Here is an 18,706-nt window from a genome sequence, read left to right as displayed (position 1 = left end):
TGGAGTCTGTCCTGGAACTCGCTCTGTAGACCAGGCTGGCTTTGAACTCACAGAGATCCCCCTGCCTCTGCCTCCCAAGTACTGGAATTAAAGGTGTGTGTACCTACACCCAGCTTCCTTTTAATTTTTAAAAAAGATTTATTTTATTTTGTATTCTTTTTGAGAGAGAGAGAGAGAGAGAGAGAGAGAGAGAGAGAGAGAAGGATCCTGTTCTATTTATTGTCATTTTCTAGTAAAGAACACAGTATTTAATATGAAGATGTGACTCTTTTTGGATATGATTTGGAGCTACAAAACCACTTAGACTTGTAGCTCTTTAATTTTGTGTGCAAAAGAATTAGCTACCAGGGACAGAAGTCAGGTTCTAAAAATTTTAGTAAGGTATTCCAAGAGATTGCCATATAGCTGACCTTCAATTCATCATCAATACTTTGACAAGCCTTGACTTTGGTTCAAATACTCAAAAACAAGAAGTGTTTCATTGTAGCTTTAGGTTACAAATTCTCATGGACAGCAGCAGTTACCTTGAGCCTGGCTCCACTATAAAAGAATTGCCACAAACAGATCACAAAATGCATATTTGATCTTCATCTACCCAGGACTATTGCCCCTTTCTTCACAAACTAGAAAACTGAGGCACAGAAGTGCCAAGTGATGTAACCCACCACTTGAAGCTAGTGAGTGGGCTGGACCCAGGTGTTAGCCAGGGCCATGGTATTTTGGGACCCCTCCTCCATTCCGGATGAGCTACGACCATTTCTCTAACTACCGTGATTTGATTTGTAGAAACATTGTCACTTTTTTCTCTACACTGTTGACTACCCTGCCCGGTGGATCCCCAGCAATGGTCAGGTGGGAAAGATGGATGGCTCTCCGAATGTCCTTGAGCTGACTGCTCACTGGTTGCTTTAGTTTTGGCCAACAGTGGGGCCAAAAGGAACACTTTTCAAGCCCCTCTCCCTGACCCTAAAACCCCCAGCTAGTAAACAGAAGGAGGTAGGACCTGACACAGAGACACCCCCACTTCCAGTTTCCCGGGAAGATCTGTGCTGTCTTAAGCTGCCTGTGTCTTCATCCGCCTTCCCTTTCCCACCCACCAAATGCATGGGACCATCCACATCATTTCTGGCTATAGTTCTGCTGTCCCCTCCCCTGAGGGTGAAAGAAACCGACGACTCCATTATTGCATGAAACACACAGGAAATATTTTATTAATGTCCAGATGGAGAAAGGGTAGAGTAAAAATATTTCAGTAGAAATCCACGATTCTCCTCAGAGAGCCCACCCTGGCATTCACGGCGCCCCAGTCGTGGTAGCGCCTGTACTCCCCGGGCCTCAGCAGGTACTGCTGCCCCCGGTAGTTGGGCATCTCGTAGAGGACCCAGTAGCCTTCCAGCACGTGGAAGGAGTGGAAGTCACTCAAGTGGAAGCGGTCCTGGAGGTGGGAGCAGTCGTCGGTGATCTCCACCATCTGACCTCTGTAGTCCTCGCGCTCGTAGATCCTGATCCTGTGAGAGCTGGACTGTGCGCACGCAGAGTAGACAAGGGGACGTTAGAAAACCTGACCTGAGCTTGGCAGTCAGCACATGCTGCCTGGGGGATGGGCCCCTTCCTTTTCTATACCAGAGGTGACTGAACTGGAAGAAAGACCACAGTGCGTAGTTCAGGAGGACGCACACAGTGAAACTCAGGAGGTCACCACCACCCACTGTTCTCTGGCACTGTCGTAGACACACTGCTTCTCCTCAGCGCCATTTTTAAGCAACTATTTTTCTGTCTCCCCTCCCCAGATTCATGGTGGTCTGAGGCTCTTTTTGAAAAGTATAAAAATAATTTGATATTACAATGAAAAACCAAATGTAACCTTAGCAAAAGCCACCGTCTTGAATCTCAGTAGCCTCTTCCATATGAAGAGGATGGAGAATTCAGGTATCTTTTTTGTTGCCCCAGGTCCTGGCACCCATAGGCTGTAGAGGAAGGCTTTCTTAAAGATTGAGGAGGGAGGGAGGGAGGGATGGAAGGAGGGAGGGAGGAAGAAGCAGGAGGCTATGACTAATATCCAAAGGAGGGTTCACCCTCACAGAAGTGGCATGTTCCCCGTATTAGACAATAGATGGGATCCAAACTGTTGGGGCTCCCCTTGGATAGCAGCAGGGTGTCCCCAAAGCTTTGAAATCCCGTTTTCCCATCTCTTGGCAGGCGTTATCTAACTCAGCTATTCCTGTCAGCTCAGCCCTGTTTGACCAGGCCTGATAAGTTCATGAAGTCGGAAACAGGGGTGAACGGCCTCAGTTCACCAGGCAGCCTGCTGGCATTCACTCCCAGGGCCCAGAGGCTCAGAACCAAACGGTCCTCTGCTTAGTCCCAGCACTGGCGAGTTTGATTTCAGCAAAATAAATGAAAATGACCAGTGGAGAACTTTACTTCAGACATGTTTTCAAGGGAACCTTGGAGAACTTAGTAAGCAAAGAACTCAGAGCCAGCCGACTGTAGGGGGTGGTGGTGGGGCGCAGGGAAGGACTCACGTGGGGGATGAGGCGGCAGGAGCGGACAGAGTCGCTGAGGCCCATCCACTGCTGGTAGTCAGGGTAGTCCCCACGCCTCAGGAAGTACTGGCAGCCTGTGAAGTTGGGCTGCTCATAGAGCATCCAGCAGCCACTGTCCACGCGCACAGAGTTGCAGCGGCTGAAGTAGGGCTGCAGGTTGGAGTGGTCGCTGCTGCACTCATAGTGGCGACCCTGGAAGCCGCGGTCCTCATAGAAGGTGATCTGGAAGGCAAGGCAAGGCTTAGACATCTGTTGTGGATTGAAACTAAGGGCCGGTCCCTCCCCAGGCCCTGGGTGCCCTGGACTCACCTTCCCCATGACTGGTGTTGGCAGTTCGGATGGGATGGCACTGTTGGGTGTGTAGGGCTGGGAGCAGGGTCTATATAGCAGGAGGTCTGCTGTGTTGGCAGGAACAACACAAAAGGAGCACGCGGTGGGACTGGCGCTTTCTCTCTCTCCTTTCTATAGAATGACTGTGGGGGAGGCGTGGGTTATTGTACGTTTTCTCTTAGTCTGTCCAGAGCTTTCGAATGGATGACGAATCGTTGACCTGGTTTAAAGGGTCAGTTGATGCTGCTCTGTGCTTTAGATGAAGCGGATTTGGGAAACTGAAACGGAGCAAAGGTGCTTAACTGATTAACCTTTGTAAGGAAATACTTTAGCTACCTTTTACAAATCCAGACAATGTGTGTTCGAATAACAAGGCAGGATAGTTACCCGGCCTGCTAACATTTCAAGGGAAAAGGTGGAAGATCACTTGAATGAACCTTCACAGGTGGTGGGGGTCGAATGGGATTCTGCTGTGTCCTGAAGAACTTTCTTACTGCAGGGGATGGTGGTGCACTCTGAAGGCGGAAGCAGGAGGATTTCTGAGAGTTCAAAGCCAGTCTGGTCTACAAAGTGAGGTCCAGGACAGCCAGGGGTTACACAAAGAAACCTTCTATTGAAAAACAAAACCAACCAAACAAACAAACAAAGAAGAGCTTTCTTAAAAGCTCTGTATTGATCAGCTGGGAACCAGAGAACTAACGATGCCTAAAGAAGCACTGTGTAGACTCCTCAGTCCTGAACCCTGAGTGTGAGTGCAATCAGTCCCATCATTATTACACTGGTAAGTTTCTATTAATGTTTTGCTGGGAACACAACCCAGTTCGTTCCAGTTGCCGGTAAATGCAAGGGAATTTGTAAGGACAGCATCTGAAATCACACAATCTCGCAGACTGCCTTCATTGTGCTGGAGCAAACCCTGTACCCTGTAGCGAACACACTGGTTACCCGGGCTGGACTCTCCTCCTGTGCCCAAGACTCCCAGCACCAACAGGTACCTCACTCTCTTTAAAGCAAGGCTTCTCAACCTTGGCACAATGCTGACATTTGGGCTGAAACATGCTGTCTTAAGCAATGCAAGATGCTTCTTAGCATTCTGTCCCTACCTGCAGGCATCAGCTGGCCCGTTCATCTAACTGTGACAGCCAGGATTGCTCTTCTAGTTGTCCTGGAAAACCAAATCTCCTTTCCCCTTGGCCTTGAGAACCGTCACCTTTGAGGAAGTTGCTCTGGCCTCAACACTCCGTCTCATTCCGAAGTAGAGTTCTTAGTGCCTGGGTCCCATACTCGAAATTGTTTTCCTTGAACAAAATTAACTGGATTGATTCATGTAGGGCCCAGGGGTCTACCCCTCCTCTTGGGGTTCATCTTGAGGACAGTTTCTGGCTAAACATCCTGCTTGTTCCTGTGCTCCCTCTGCCCCCTGTTGGTTAGGTATAGAGCCATTGTTTACTCCATCTTGGAACTATAGTCTTGTACCAAAACAAGGCACCTCTGATGTACATTATTATTTATTTATTTTTTATAATTTTTAAAAGATTTATTTTATCTGTATGAACATTTTGCTTGCGTATATACCACATGCACCCCCAGTTCTTGCAGTAGTCAGAAAATGGGGTTTGTATCACCCAAAACTGGAGTCACGGATGGTTGTGAGTCACTGCATGTACTGGGGCTTGAGTCTTCTGGAAGAGCAGCCAGGGTTCATAACTGTTCTATTTCTCCAGCCCCTGATGTGTGTGTATATACAGATATGGACATTTGTTTCTTAGTTAGTTTGTTTGATTTTTTGAGACAGGGTTTCTCTGCATAGCCCTGGTTGTCCTAAAACTCACTCCGTAGACTAGGCTGACCTCAAACTCACAGAGATCCAACTGTCTCTGCCTCCTGAGTGCTGGGATTAAAGGTATGCTCCACCCCCACCTGGCTGTTATATATATATTTTTGAAAGTTCAGTCCTTATTCTTTTGATCTAATATGAACATCTCTAGAATCTGTCTGAAGGACATAGTTAAAAGTGTATAAAAAGACAGAGACAGTTATCTAAAAATTAGATATAAAGAAATGTCCAGAACTGGGTGGTAGTGGCACACACCTTTAATTCCAGCACTGAGGGAGGCAGAGGCAGGAGGATCTTTGTGAGTTCAAGGCCAAGTTGGTGGATAGAGTGAGTTTCAGGACGGCCAGAGATATACAGAGAAACCCTGTCTCAAAAAACCAAAACTAAAAAAGTTCAGAATAGTATGTGAATTAAATAAATTATGAAACATCTGTTTGATGAGTTGCTCTGTGGCAATCAAAATCATCTCAAAAACCTGAGAATTTATATAAGGATATAGAAAATATTCACCATATGTTAAGGGGGAAAAGTAAGTATGTCAAACATAAAACTATAAAAACAGCTCTGAAGATAAAGGTAGAGAAGTTGTAAACATATAGAAAGAAATCTTGCCTTGTGTATCAGAATCTTCAGTATCATTTAGATGTCACAACTACCCACAGGGTACCCAAAGCAACTCTATCAAAACCCCAGCAACCTTTTATTCAGAAATAGAAAACTGCACCCTGACATCTCAAAGGACCCAAACAGCCAAAACAAACTTGGAAAAGAATAAATTTGGAAAGCTTCTAATTCCTGATTCTAAAATTCATTACAAATCGATGGTAATAAAAACTGTGGTAGCCGGGCGCTGGTAGCGCAAGCCTTTAATCCCAGCACTTGGGAGGCAAAGGCAGGCAGATCTCTGTAAAAGTGAGGCCAGCCTGGTCTTTGAAGCGAGTTCCAGGACAGGCTCCAAAGCTACACAGAGAAATCCTGTCTCAGAAAACCAACCAACCAATAAACAAACCACACACACACACACACACACACACACACACACACACACAGTGTGTACCAGTGCAAACTCAGATGTATAGATTAACGGAATAGTCAGGAATCCTGAAAAAAAAAAAGGCTTTATATGTGTTTTTAAAGGACTTTCACAAGAATGTTAAGGTCACTCAGCAGAGAAAATACATTAAACTAAGCCACAAAAGGCGACAAAAATGCTCTGATGCCATTTATTTAAGATACCTAAATACAGAGAGTGGAAACAAAATGAAGGATGCTTTAGAGTGTGGGGAACGGGGAGTTGATTTTTTTGTTTGTTTGTTTTTTGACAGCTTGTGGGAACTTTATTTTCCTTCCACCTTTTCCCTCTTTGCTCAGGTGTCTGCAGAGGAGCTCTGGACCACTCAGTGGTGGCTCCAACCCACTTGGTGGCCTGCGCTGTGGGAGCTGCTGACCAATCCTCAGTGGCTGGCTGGGCACTCCAGTCTTCAGTAGGGATGGGCACCTAGGGCACCTGCACACCTCAGACCAGTCAGCCACCTCTGTTTGAGCAGCAGTGAACTCAGGAGCTGGTGCGGTCCATTTGCCCTGAAATTCCTCCTTGGTCACAGCTTTCTCAACAGCAGCCTGTTCTTCCTTCTCAATCTCCTCTGGGTCTCTGTAGAAGTAAAGATCAGGCATAACCTCCCATGGGTGCTCTTGGGAGATAGTGTCACGCATGCGGAGTACTTCCTGGCCCAGCATCCACCACATCAGGCCAACTGAGTGAGCTCCCTTGTTGTTGCACGGGGTGGTGATGTCCACGTAATGCAGAGGCGAGTCTGTGTTACACAGGGCAATGGTGGACAGGTTCACATAAGACGCCTCTGTGAGGGGCTGGTGGTCAGCCCTGGGATTAGTCACCACTAAGAGTCGTGGCTCCCTGAAGGCTGCCTGCATTTGGTTAGTGAAGGTCCCTGGGGTGAAACGGCCAGCAATGGTGTGGCTTCAGTGGCGGCAGGAAACTTCAGCAAGGCTCGTTGCCCAGTATTCCTGGAGGAGATGACGCTGACATCAGCAGGGTTCTCGATGGCAACAATAGCCCTAGCTGCAAGCAACAGCTTCTCCCGGGTCCTCTTCAGACTGATGATGTGGATGCTGTCGCTTTTCCTTTTGTAGATGAACTGCTCCATCTGAAAGTCGAGGTTGGTGCCACCTAAGTGGGTGCCTGCGGTGAGGAATTTGAGGACATCCTCTTCCTTCATCTGCAGGACATCAAGGGCTCCGGACATTGTGTAAGTTTCCCTTTAAGTTACGTCGGGAATCAAGAACAACACCTATGGACCCACCAGGGGCAGCGCTGAAAGCAGGGAGTTGATGTTTAATGAGGGCAAAATTGCAGTCTGGAATGATGAAAACTTCCAGAAGTACACAGTGGTAGTATCAAACAGTATGATGGCTAAGATACACTTAAAATCATATGAATCAAAATATCAACTGTGCTTACACAGCACTTACTTCCAGGAGAAGTTGAATTAAGAGTAGCTCATTATTTTTAAATTTTTATTTACATATCAACATTTTGGGTCATGGAAATATTTACTTCAAAATCAAACAGCAACAGATGCTTCCTTTGAAAATTACTGTTACCGGAGGCTGGAGAGATGGCTCTATGGGTAACAGTACTTGTTGGACAACTCTGAGGACTTAAATTCAGATGTCAGCACCTATAGAATAAGCTGTGGTCTTATGTGATAACAAGGTGTGGTCTTCTGTGGACCTGCAAACCCAGAGCTGTGTGGGAGGAGACAGGAGGACTGTGGGAACTGACTGGCAACCTTGCTGAAAACAAAAAACAAGAGCTCTGGGTTCAGGAAGGGACCCTGCCTAAAAGGAGTAAGACAGAGAGTGACAGAGGATGCAGGAATGCAGGTCTTAAGGATGCTGGCCTCAGGGATGTTGGCCTTGAGGATGCTGGTCTTAGGGTTGTTGGCCTTGAGGATGCTAGCCTCAGGGATGTTGGCCTTGAGATTGCTGGTCTTAGGGATGTTGGTCTTAAGAATGCTGGCCTCAGGGATGTTGGCCTTGAGAATGCTGGCCTCGGGGATGTTGGCCTTGAGACCCTGACCTCCTCAGTGCTGGCACTACAGGCTTATATCTGTGCTTGACTTCTCTGCTGCTCTTATGACATTCTTTTTCAAAAAATATTTATTTCATGTGTTTGTGTGTATCTGAGTGTATGTATATGCAAGATGCATGTTCAGTGACAGTAGAGGTCAGAAGAGGACAGTGGATCCCCTGGAAATGAAGTTATGGAGAGTTGTGACCTGCAATGGGAGTGTGGGGAACTGAACCCAAGTCCTCTGGAAGAGCAGCCAGTGTTCTTTTCGTTGCTGTTTGTAGATGGAAATTTCTATCCCACTCACTCCCACAGCCATTCAGTCCCAAAGAAACATACAGAGGCTTATATTAATTATAAATTGTTTGGCCTATTAGTTCAGACTTATTACTAACTAATTCTTACAACTTAAATTGACCCATAATTCTTGTCTATGTTTAGCCCTGTGACTTGGTACCTTTTCTCAGTGAGGTGTTCTCATCTTGCTTCTTCTACATCTGGCTGGTGACAGCATCTCTGCCTTTCCTCTTCCCAGAATGCTTTTAGTCTGGTTGCTCCACCTATACTTCCTACCTGGCTACATTTTATAAAATTTTAATACAATCAGCATTTTATTAAACCAATCAACAAAATTATTTTATTAAGTGACAAATCTTTACTGTGTACAAAAGCATTATTCCACAGCAGTTCCCCTCTTTTTCTTTTTAAAACAAGACTCTGATCTGATCTCCTTTGTTTGGCTTTTTTTTCCTGACCATTATCCATAACAACTTGTAACCAACACACTAAACAAAGACAAACATCCATAATCCATTTTTTGGGGGAATGTGGGCATAGTTTTCTAGGCTACTTCCTGCTGATTGGGGGTGATAGTAATCTTATGGGGACCTAATGAAAATTTAGAATTATGGCCATGTCCTGACTGGAATATTCTGTGAGGCTGGATCATCTCAGCCAGCAGCCTTGAAATTGTTCTTGATGCAGAACTTAGAAGAAACTGCAACAGAGGTTCTCTGAAATGTTGGATCATCCTGGGCTTTAATTATAATTCCAGAGAAAAAATATAAGATGGGGGGATATAGCTCTCAAGAACAGTCTCATTCTGAGGATTCCTGGAGGCAAGATCACCATTTCAGACTGAAGTAGAGGTACGAGCCAGTGGCTGGCTGTTTTGCTTTTCTGATCTTCAGGTTGAATCCCAATATCTGTCTGGGTTTTTTTTTTTTTAAATTAATCTTGTTACAGTTGTTGTTTTTTTTTTGTTTTGAGACAGGGTTTTTCTGTGTAGCTCGAGACTGTCCTAGAACTCATCCTGTGATGTGGGAGGTTCTTCTGCCTATGTGTTGCCTTTATTGGTTAATGAATAAAGAAGCTGGCTTGCCCTGATGGGGCAGAGTAAAGCTAGGCAGGAAAACTATACTGAATGCTGGGAGAAAGTAGGTGGAGTCAGAGAGAAGCCATGTAGCCCCACTGGAGACAGATGCTGGAACTTTACCTGGTAAGCCACAGCCTGTGGCAATACACAGATTAATAGAAATGGATTAAATTAATATAAGAGTTAGCCAATAAGAAGCAAGAGCTAATGGGCCAAGCAGCAATTTAAATAATACAGTTTCTGTGTGATTATTTTGGGGCTGAGTAGCCGGAAACAAACAAACGGCCTCCTACTACAGCTCTGTAGACCAGGCTGGAGCAGGAAGGGTTCTTAAATGCTGAGCTATGTCTCTAGCTCCTCATAGCATTCTTTATCAGCACAACTAAGGGAGTATGAATGTGCCAACTGTAGGTTCCATCCTGGTAGTTTGTCAATCCCAAGGCTTATAAGAGAATTAATAAGTGTTAAGAAGTAAATTTCTTTTAATATTATAAAAATAATAACATTAATATTTTAAATTTTCTTTTCAGTTGGCATTTTGCTCACCTTGTGTTTCCTCTCTCTGTCATCATTTGCTCGCTCTTTTCTTGTTTCTTTACGCTACTCCCAAGAATCTGATGATGTTTTAGGTCCTCTTTAGACGTGGGGATGTGCACTCTACGCATAGTTGTAACTGTGGCTAAAGACTGCTCTTGGTGTTTTCCTTCATTCATCCTTTCTTGTTGCATCTTACAGTCACCTTTGGTTACCAAGGATACCAACTCCAGGATGATACAGATGCTGGTTAAGGCAGGACACAACAGCCTGAGGCTGTTCTTGTCAGCCTGATGGATCAACTATCCTTAATTCTGGTGTTACCCCAAGACTTCTAGCTGCTGAAGTAACAGGTTTCCACCTTGCTTGTCTGTTTAACATGGACTTGGTTTTGCTCTTGAGTCTAAAACAGCCCAGCCAACTCTGATCTCATTCTGGCTGTGGGATTAGGATACTTCGAGCTGGCTTGAAGACTAGGTGGAGGAGCAGCAGCTCACAGGCAGGTGAGGAAGATCTAAGGAAGGGTAAAGGGCTGTGGAATCATTTGTTGTGTGTGGAGGTGAGAGCAAGGGGTGACTGTGGTTAGGTAAAAAATGATAAACTGGTGGGTTGGGGCTAGTTTCTCAGAGAAGCAAGAATTTTTGTTATGGGTAGTGGAGAAACAGTGTAAAACTGTTGTTGTTTTTAGGTCTTTTAGGCCTTTTTGACACTTAAAAACATTTGTCTTTTTAATTAACATTTATTAACTACACATAATAATGGATTTCATTATGATATTTTTGTAGATGTATATAATGCATCTTCTTCCCTGATAGTCTGGCCCTGGTCTACTTTCCTTTCTTCTCCCCCTCCCCCAACAAACCAATGAGTTATCAAGGTTTCATTAAGGTTGGGCGAAAGGCTTTTGAAAGGAACACAAGCATCTTACTAGTGGTCACAGCAATGAAGAAATTTCTCTATCCCCAAACAACCTTTAGTGACTCTCTTGGACCCCTCCCAATTCCTGAACAGGATATTGATCTTATGCAGGTCTCGTGCAGGGAATCAAAGCTGTGAGTTCAAAAGTGCCATGTATGGTGGTTAAATGATAATGGTCCTCAGAGGCTCATATATTTGGATACTTGGTCCCCAGTTGGCTGAACTATTGGAGAAGGATTCAGAGATTTGGCCTTGTTGGAGAAAGTATGTCATTAGGTGTAACTTTGAGGTTTCAGAAGACTCATGTGATACCCATTGTGCTCTCTGTCTGTCTGTCTCTCTGTTTGTCTCTGTCTCTGTCTCTGTCTGTCTGTCTCTCTCTCTCACACAAATCTGACATACCAGGATGAGAGCTCTCATTTCCCTCAGTCTGTCATCACAGACTCTGACTCTCTGAGACTATAAACCAAATTAAACACTTTCTTTCATAAGTTGCCTTGTTATTTGGTGCTTTATCATAATGACAGAAATTTAACTAAGACACATGGCTATGATGGAAAGACATTATTCCTCCAGACTTCACCTCATCCCCAGGCTCTTACAGTTTTTTTCCCCACAATGTTCCCTGAGCCTTGGGCAGTGTTATATAGAGGTACCATTTATGGCTGAACACTCAATCCTCACTTTTATTCTCTGGGCTTTGACCAGTCATGCATCTCTCTCTCTCTGCACCTCTTGCTGCCCACTGCAAAAAGAAACTGCCCTGACCAAAGCTGGCAGTGACACTAATATAGGGGATTAAAGATAATTATTTAGAAGGCAATCTGATAGGCACATCATATCCATTTAGCAAAAGCAACAGTAGGAGTTTTCCAACTAGGACCTATGACCTCCAAGAGTCAAAAACCAAGACTTTTGACCAAGTGCATGGTACCAGACTTCAGTTCCATCCTGTAGAGGAGAGAAAAGATACAACCAGATTAGTGTTTAAGCACTTACAAGTAGGTTTCTTTCTAAAAACTCTAGCAATGGCCACAGCAGTATAACAGAAGAGAAGGTAGTAAAAACAAGAGGCAAGGAGAGCGCCAACATAAGTGAATGAGGTCTTGGCTTCCTAGGGCCTTGTTCATAGTGTGCTAACACATGTTGTGTTGTGTACAAGATTGTATAAGCATGTATGACTTTGTGCATGTCTACACAACAAGGATGAAGCTATGAATTATCCATGTACTTAAACTCAGTTCTTCATTGGTTGTTTGCACTAATCCCATGGTAAGAACCTGAAGTCTGTGCTGTCATTACTTTGACATGAATCTCCATGATTCCATAATGAAAACCAGTAATTTTTGGAAAAACAGCAACCTGTTTTGTGTCCGCTACACATATATATTGAACTAACAAAAACAGAGCACCCACTTCCGGGGTTTATGTACACACGGATCTATTTTACCCCCATTACAAGAAATCTCAAGGTAAGGGTTGTTGGTGTTGATTCAGAGCTTTGAGAACACCGAGGTCAGCATCTCTGAACTTTGTATGTCCTTTCCTTCCTGAGTATCACCTTCTTGGTGTAAGGTGACTGGAGTAATGGGGGCATACTTCTGGAGCTTCTGCCCTTTCGACTGGGCAAGTGGAGGTTTTCCCTCTACTCTGTATGTTCCTCTAATTATTTGTCCTTGGCCACTTTGGTATGAGGTGACCACCACAGCAGAAAGGGAGTCTGGAAGAGATTTGCAAACTCCTCCTTTTTATACCACTTTTGGGGGATCAGAAGTGCTTTGAAAGGGCTGGAGAGAGGGCTTTTAGTTAAGAGACCTGACTGCTCTTCCCGAGGAATCTGGTTCTATTTCCAGCACCCACATGGCGACTCACAGTTGTCTGTAACTCAAGTTCCGGGGGGCCCAACAGCCCCTGTGGGCACCAACCATCAAGTGGTTCACAGATATACATGCAGGCAAAACATCCAGTTAAATAGAAAAGGAGAGAGAGAGACAGAGACAGAGACACACACACACACACAGAGAGAGAGAGAGAGAGAGAGAGAGAGAGAGAAAGAGAGAGAGAGAGAGAGAGAGAGAGAGAGAGAGAAAGGGAGAGAGATGTTCTGAAGTCCCTTATGGAACCCAATCTTAGAAACCCGATTTCAAATCAGGACACCTTCTTTGAATCTTGGTTTCAAGATGGTCACTCCTCAAAGAAACTGATCATAGATATTTCTAATCATCTGGTTTGAAGCATCATGTTTTTGTTTCGTTTTGTTTTAATTTTTCTCTCACTTATCTCCGTCAAAATTTCCCATTCTTTCCATTCCCCTAGTCTCCCCACCCCTATTTCCCCTCTTCCCCAGATCTGCCCCCATTTCCACCTCTCCTCAGGCAAGAGGACATCAACCACACATAACACAACGAGCTACTGTGGGACCAGGCACATGTCATCACATCAAGGCTGGACAAGGCACCCAGTAGTAAGAAAAGGGTCCCACAGATAGGCAAAGGAGTCAGAGACAGCTCTTGCTCTCACTGTTAGGAGACCCACAAGAACACTGAGCTACTCAGAGACAGCTCTTGCTCCCACTGTTAGGAGCCCACAAGAACACTGAGCTATTCGGTCATAACTATTTGCAGACTCCCTGATCTCTGCAAACTCCCACGAGTCCCAGTTCGTTGGTCCTGTGGGTTGTGTCCTATTGGTGTCCCTGATCCCTTTGGTTCCTCCAATCCTTCCTTCCCAGGACTCCCAAGCTCCTCCTAAGGTTTGCCTGTGGGACTCTGAATCGGCTTCTGCTCCCATCAATGAAGTTAGAATGTTTTTCACAGGCTGGAGACTCAAATGAAAACGTGCTATGAAGGTATTTTATTTTTACTTTTAAAAACATTGTATAAGCTCTTACTTTATATGAGTGTTTTGCCTGCATATATGTATATATAACGTGTGCCTTTCTATGTCAGAAGAGGGTGTTATGTCCTCTGGAACTAGAGTTACAGACAGCTGTGAGCCACCATATTGGTGCTGGCAACTTGACCTGGATCCTCAAAAGTGCCCTCACCCTCTGAGGCAGCTCTCCAGCCATACAGATGTTTTATAAATTGTAAAGTTCTCTACATATGAAGGTGACCTTATGCTCTGAGGCAGCTCTCCAGCCCATAAAGATGTTTTATAAACTGTAAAGTTCTCTTCATGTGAATGTGTACCTCTACCGTGAAAATTTGTTACTCATGGATCACACACTGTGGTTGTTACTTGCAGTGTGTGTGTGTGTGTGTGTGTGTGTGTGTGTGTGGTATGCATTCACATTTAAGCACACTACTGTGCTGGGCAGGGTGGTGCACATCTGTCATCCCGGCAGTGTGGAGGCTGAATCAAAAGCATCTCAAGTTTGAACCAGAGAGATGCTCAGTCCATATAGCACTTGCTTTGTGATCATAAGGGTCTGAGTTTGATGCCCAGACCCCTGTGAAAATCCTGGCCTGGTGACTGGCACTTGTAATCTGAGCATCATGGCATCAGAGAGGAATCTGTGTGGGCCCCTAGGCCAGTGATTCTGGCCTATGCATTAGGCCAGGCCAGCACAGGCCTGTTGCAAAGGGACCCAAAGTAGATGGCTCACAACTAACAGCCAGGTTAACCTCCAAGTTTTCTATATATGGGCTGTACGCATGCATAAACAAACACATGCACATACATACACACATGCATACACACGCACACACATACATGTACACACATGCTCGTGTATACATGCACACATACACACATGCACACACATACATGTACACACATGCTCATGTATACATGCACACATACACACATGCACACACATGCTCACATATACATACACACAAGTTTGAGGCTAGCATGGGATATATACTGAAACCCTGTTTTGAACCAGTAAGCATAAAACAAGCAGGAGAAAGAAAAAAAGAGAAACAAATTAGTGCCAGGAACACACAGAAAATATTTTATTAACTTCCAGATGGAGAAAGGGTAGAGTAAAAAAACAATTCAATAAAAATCCATGACTCTCCGCAGAGAGCCCACCCTGGCATTCATGGCGCCCCAGTCGTGGTGGCGCCTGTACTCCCCGGGCCTCAGCAGGTACTGCCGCCCCCGGTAGTTGGGCATCTCGTAGAGGACCCAGCAGCCCTCCAGCACATTGAGGGAGTGGATCTCATTGAGGTGGGATCGGTCCTGGAGAGAGGGGCAGTCCTCAGTGAACTCTACCATCTGGCCTCTGTAGTCTTCCCTCTCGTACAGTCTGATCCTGTGAGAACCGGCCTGGCAGGCCCAGAAACAGAGACCAGCAGTGATGGAACAGTTCTAAAGCCTTAGGATGGCCTCACTTGCCTGAGCCATTTGAAATAGATGATGGACACATTAATTAGCTGGGCTACTTATAAACTTGTCACAATGCGGCCAGATTCGGTGATGTTCTAAGGTCAGAAAGTTATGAGCAAATGGAAGGAAAAGGAGATGGGAATGAGTTCAGACACTACCAGGGTGGGACCACCTCCTGCACTGTAAAGCAAGCCTCACAGCAAAATCCTGACCTTAACAGCTTGTTGTTGAGGTTTGTCATTTGAGGGGCCTGTTCTTATACTCGAATACTCGAATACATTAAGATATTAAATATCTAAAGCCTCAGATGCTCAGATAATAATTTAGAAATACAATGAGGAACAAAGTGGGAATATAAAATCACTAAACCCAAGAGCCAGTCATTCATAAATGGCAGCATTTTAAAACACACAAGAAATAGAAGTGGCGCAGCTGTAAAGCATCTGTGTTTGTCTGGGTCGAGGAAAAGTTCTCTGTCTAGACTAGATGGAGGAAACCCCAGAGACACAAAGAGGGTACAAAAGAGGAAAGATGGTTTGAATATATTACTTCTGTGTTCAGTAACCACCATATAATATAAGCACAATTTAATCTTTCTATTGTTTCAACCTAAATGATCACAAGACAGGATGCAGATTTCATACATCCCCCATACTGCCAATGCGGTCCTACTGCGCAAATACTTATGGACCAATTTGTAACTAGGTAACACTTTGCTCTTCGGTGTGTGTGTGTGTTGGAGGGTGGGGCTATGAACTAATCCATTCTGGCTTTTATGGATTTTTTTTAACCTAAAGACTCAGCCCTACATCTAACCTGAAATTAGGGTACTCAGTTTTGATCAGAATATAGACTCACATGGGGGATGAGGCGGCAGGAGCGGACAGAGTCACTGAGGCCCATCCACTGCTGGTAGTCAGGGTAGTCCCCACGCCTCAGGAAGTACTGGCAGCCTGTGAAGTTGGGCTGCTCATAGAGCATCCAGCAGCCACTGTCCACGCGCACAGAGTTGCAGCGGCTGAAGTAGGGCTGCAGGTTGGAGTGGTCGCTGCTGCACTCATAGTGGCGGCCCTGGAAGCCGCGGTCCTCATAGAAGGTGATCTGGAAGGCAAGGCAAGGCTGAGACATCTGTTGTGGATTGGAACTAAGGGCCGGTCCCTCCCTAGGCCCTGGGTCCCTGGGCTCACCTTCCCCATGGCTGGTGTTGGCGGTTCGGATGGAATGGCGCTGTTGGGTGTGTAGGGCTGGGAGCAGGGTCTATATAGCAGGAGGTCTGCTGTGTTGGCAGGAACAACACAATAGGGCTTCACGGGAGGCAGGGCACTTTCATGTTCTCCTCTCTTCTCTTTGCTGTCATAGCCCACGGGACTCATTGTGGGTTTCTGTCCTATTCACTCGGGAGCGTTCGGGTTGCTATCGCTAGCTGATGCTATTGAGATTGTTTGAAAAAAAGTAATTTGGCACATTGTGTGTTTAATAATAGAAGCAGGGCTTCAGCCATTTCATAGACCACACTCTTCTTTGTATAGTTAGACAAAACAAAAACGTATAAGTCGGGAGCAGAGCATGTCTTAATGTGGTAAATCTAATTGTGTAAGACCTGCTATACTACTGCTTGTGGGTGCCCAACCCCCAACGTGGATTAATAGGACAGGAATAGACTCAACTGAAGGCTGAAAATTTCAAGTCCTTTGGAGACTTTTAGAATTAAAGGTTCTAAGAAAAAAATTGGAACAATTTTACCAAGGGAATTGCCAGAATTTCACACTTTCACTGTGAAAAACCAAAGCAAACCAAAATTCCGAACAAGCAAACACTGTCTCCAGTATTGTCTGTGACTTTGTTGCACCCTAGAGGTAAAGTAGAACATTTTAGCAATGTGTGGTCCCCAACTGAAAAGGAAACTAGTTTTATTTGTTTAACTTTAGAGATAAAAAGAAAAGTTTGAGTCTGAGGAAGTGAGAAAACCAAATCCAGCTAAACACAAAACTCATCAGACCTTAGACTCCATGGTACACAGCTCTGGCTGGATCTTGGCTATGCCTTTGTTCTGTGGGAGAGAGAGGGTAAACAGGTAAAAACACTCAGAGGAGCCAGGGCTGGAATGCTGCAGGAAGCAGGACCCTAGGAAGTCTTTCCTGGGGATTTATTGGCCTGGAGAAGTCAGATGGGGCAGAAGGAGCAGCGGAGTGAAAGATGCTGCTGCCTAGCTCCTTTCGTGCCCACAGAATTGCTCACACTTCTTTCGCCCACAGAAGCACTTGGCCTTGCCTTTGGCTCAGTCAGCTGGTGCTTAGGAACTGAAGCCCCAGCTATGTACAATATGATGATTTCAGTTATTATTTTCTTGTTTCTGGCTTTCTGATCACACATAGACACATGCTACAAACTCATCTAGAAAAGCTGAGAATAGGTAGGCAGGGTGTCTCATACAGATGGTCATTATGATTGGAACATTTTCAATAATAAAACACAAATTGAGAGCAGTGTTACTTTTGTCGGAGTTCTTTCTGAGTCTTGGGCTCTGGGCGGGGGAAGTGTTGATTGGCAAAAACGGTAAAGTAGGAGAAAACTATTACTCAGAGTACCAAAGAGTTTGGACGGGATGGATCAGGGAGGAAGGAGCACAAGGGGACATGCATGTACATGGGGTGTGTGTGAAATCACTGCTTTTGTTGATATAAAATTATATTTAGAGCACATCTTCAGGGCCCAAACAAGGAGATTTTATTGATCGTTGTGGAGGCATTATTTTAACCCCGGACTGAACAGACAAGGGCAACACCCCAGACTTCTTCTAGACAAGAAAAGCTAATGGGTGGGCCAAGCTGTGACTCTGTTTAAATGCTTACAGGAAGTTCCACGAGTGACAAGGTTATATAGGACTCAATGCCTGCATGTTGCTGAACATAGTGTATAAGGTGAGCATGTGTCAGGTGTGAGCCTGCGTGCTGTTGAACAGTGTGTGAGTGAGCATGTGTCAGGTGTGAGCCTGCGTGTTGTTGAACACAGTGTGTAAGGTGAGCATGTGTCAGGTGTGGGCCTGCGTGCTGTTGAACAGTGTGTGAGTGAGCATGTGTCAGGTGTGAGCCTGAGTGCTGTTGAACCGTGTGTGAGTGAGCATGTGTCAGGTGTGGGCCTGAGTGCTGTTGAACAGTGTGTGAGGGGAGCATGTGTCAGGTGTGAGCCTGAGTGCTGTTGAACAGTGTGTGAGGGGAGCATGTGTCAGGTGTGAGTCTGCGTGCTGTTGAACCGTGTGTGAGGGGAGCATGTGTCAGGTGTGAGTCTGCGTGCTGTTGAACCGTGTGTGAGGTGTGCATGTGTCAGGTGTGGGGTGACTGTGCTGCCTCTGAAGGTGAAGCTGGAGGTGAGTATGTATCATTGGCTCAGGAGCCGTTTAACCCCGGAAGCGACCCAGGATCAACCCTAGCTCTCTAAGCGATGGTAGAAGCCAGCATCCCAAGCTAGGACAATCTGTGCAGTCCGTGCAGCTGCCAGGCCACAGGCAGACGAAGGATGTAAAAACAGCTCTTCTGAGAGATTAACATATTTCATCCGTCTGAGTCTTGCTTCACTGGAGTGGAGAGAAAAACGTGATGTCCATCCTTTAGTGGGGTTTCTTTCTCCCATTTTTTTCAGGCTCCACGATGCTAAGGTATTTTCCTGGGGAGAGAGGACACATAGGAGATTACTGTGGAGTCTGTGGATTGGGAGTCTCCCCAGTTTTCATATTAGCCTGG

The 18,706-nt window shown here is 45.3% G+C and overlaps 2 protein-coding genes and 1 pseudogene across 3 annotated transcripts; all 3 read right to left on the bottom strand.

The window, feature by feature from the left end:
- Positions 1-1,249: 1,249 nt before the first annotated feature.
- LOC130869694 (gamma-crystallin E) lies at positions 1,250-2,864 on the bottom strand. 2 transcript variants are annotated; one of them, XM_057762078.1, is made up of 3 exons: positions 2,856-2,864; positions 2,526-2,768; positions 1,250-1,522 (listed from the first exon to the last, which is right to left on the bottom strand). In XM_057762078.1, exons 1-3 carry the CDS (start codon positions 2,862-2,864, stop codon positions 1,250-1,252), a joined length of 525 nt encoding a protein of 174 aa, XP_057618061.1. The 2 variants fall into 2 exon arrangements, with proteins under 2 accessions (XP_057618061.1, XP_057618062.1); XM_057762079.1 differs by having other exon boundaries at positions 1,416-1,508.
- A 190-nt stretch (positions 2,865-3,054) lies between these two features.
- On the bottom strand, positions 3,055-6,977 carry LOC130869314 (40S ribosomal protein SA-like; annotated as a pseudogene).
- A 7,656-nt stretch (positions 6,978-14,633) lies between these two features.
- Positions 14,634-16,162, bottom strand: LOC130869683 (gamma-crystallin D). The gene is made up of 3 exons (XM_057762048.1): positions 16,154-16,162; positions 15,825-16,067; positions 14,634-14,906 (listed from the first exon to the last, which is right to left on the bottom strand). Exons 1-3 carry the CDS (start codon positions 16,160-16,162, stop codon positions 14,634-14,636), a joined length of 525 nt encoding a protein of 174 aa, XP_057618031.1.
- Positions 16,163-18,706: the final 2,544 nt, after the last annotated feature.

The sequence above is a fragment of the Chionomys nivalis genome, chromosome 2 (genome assembly GCF_950005125.1).
Source record: "Chionomys nivalis chromosome 2, mChiNiv1.1, whole genome shotgun sequence".
Classification (NCBI taxonomy): domain Eukaryota; kingdom Metazoa; phylum Chordata; class Mammalia; order Rodentia; family Cricetidae; genus Chionomys; species Chionomys nivalis.
Note: the sequence above shows the minus strand (reverse complement) of the source record. Positions and strands in the feature narration are given on the sequence as shown.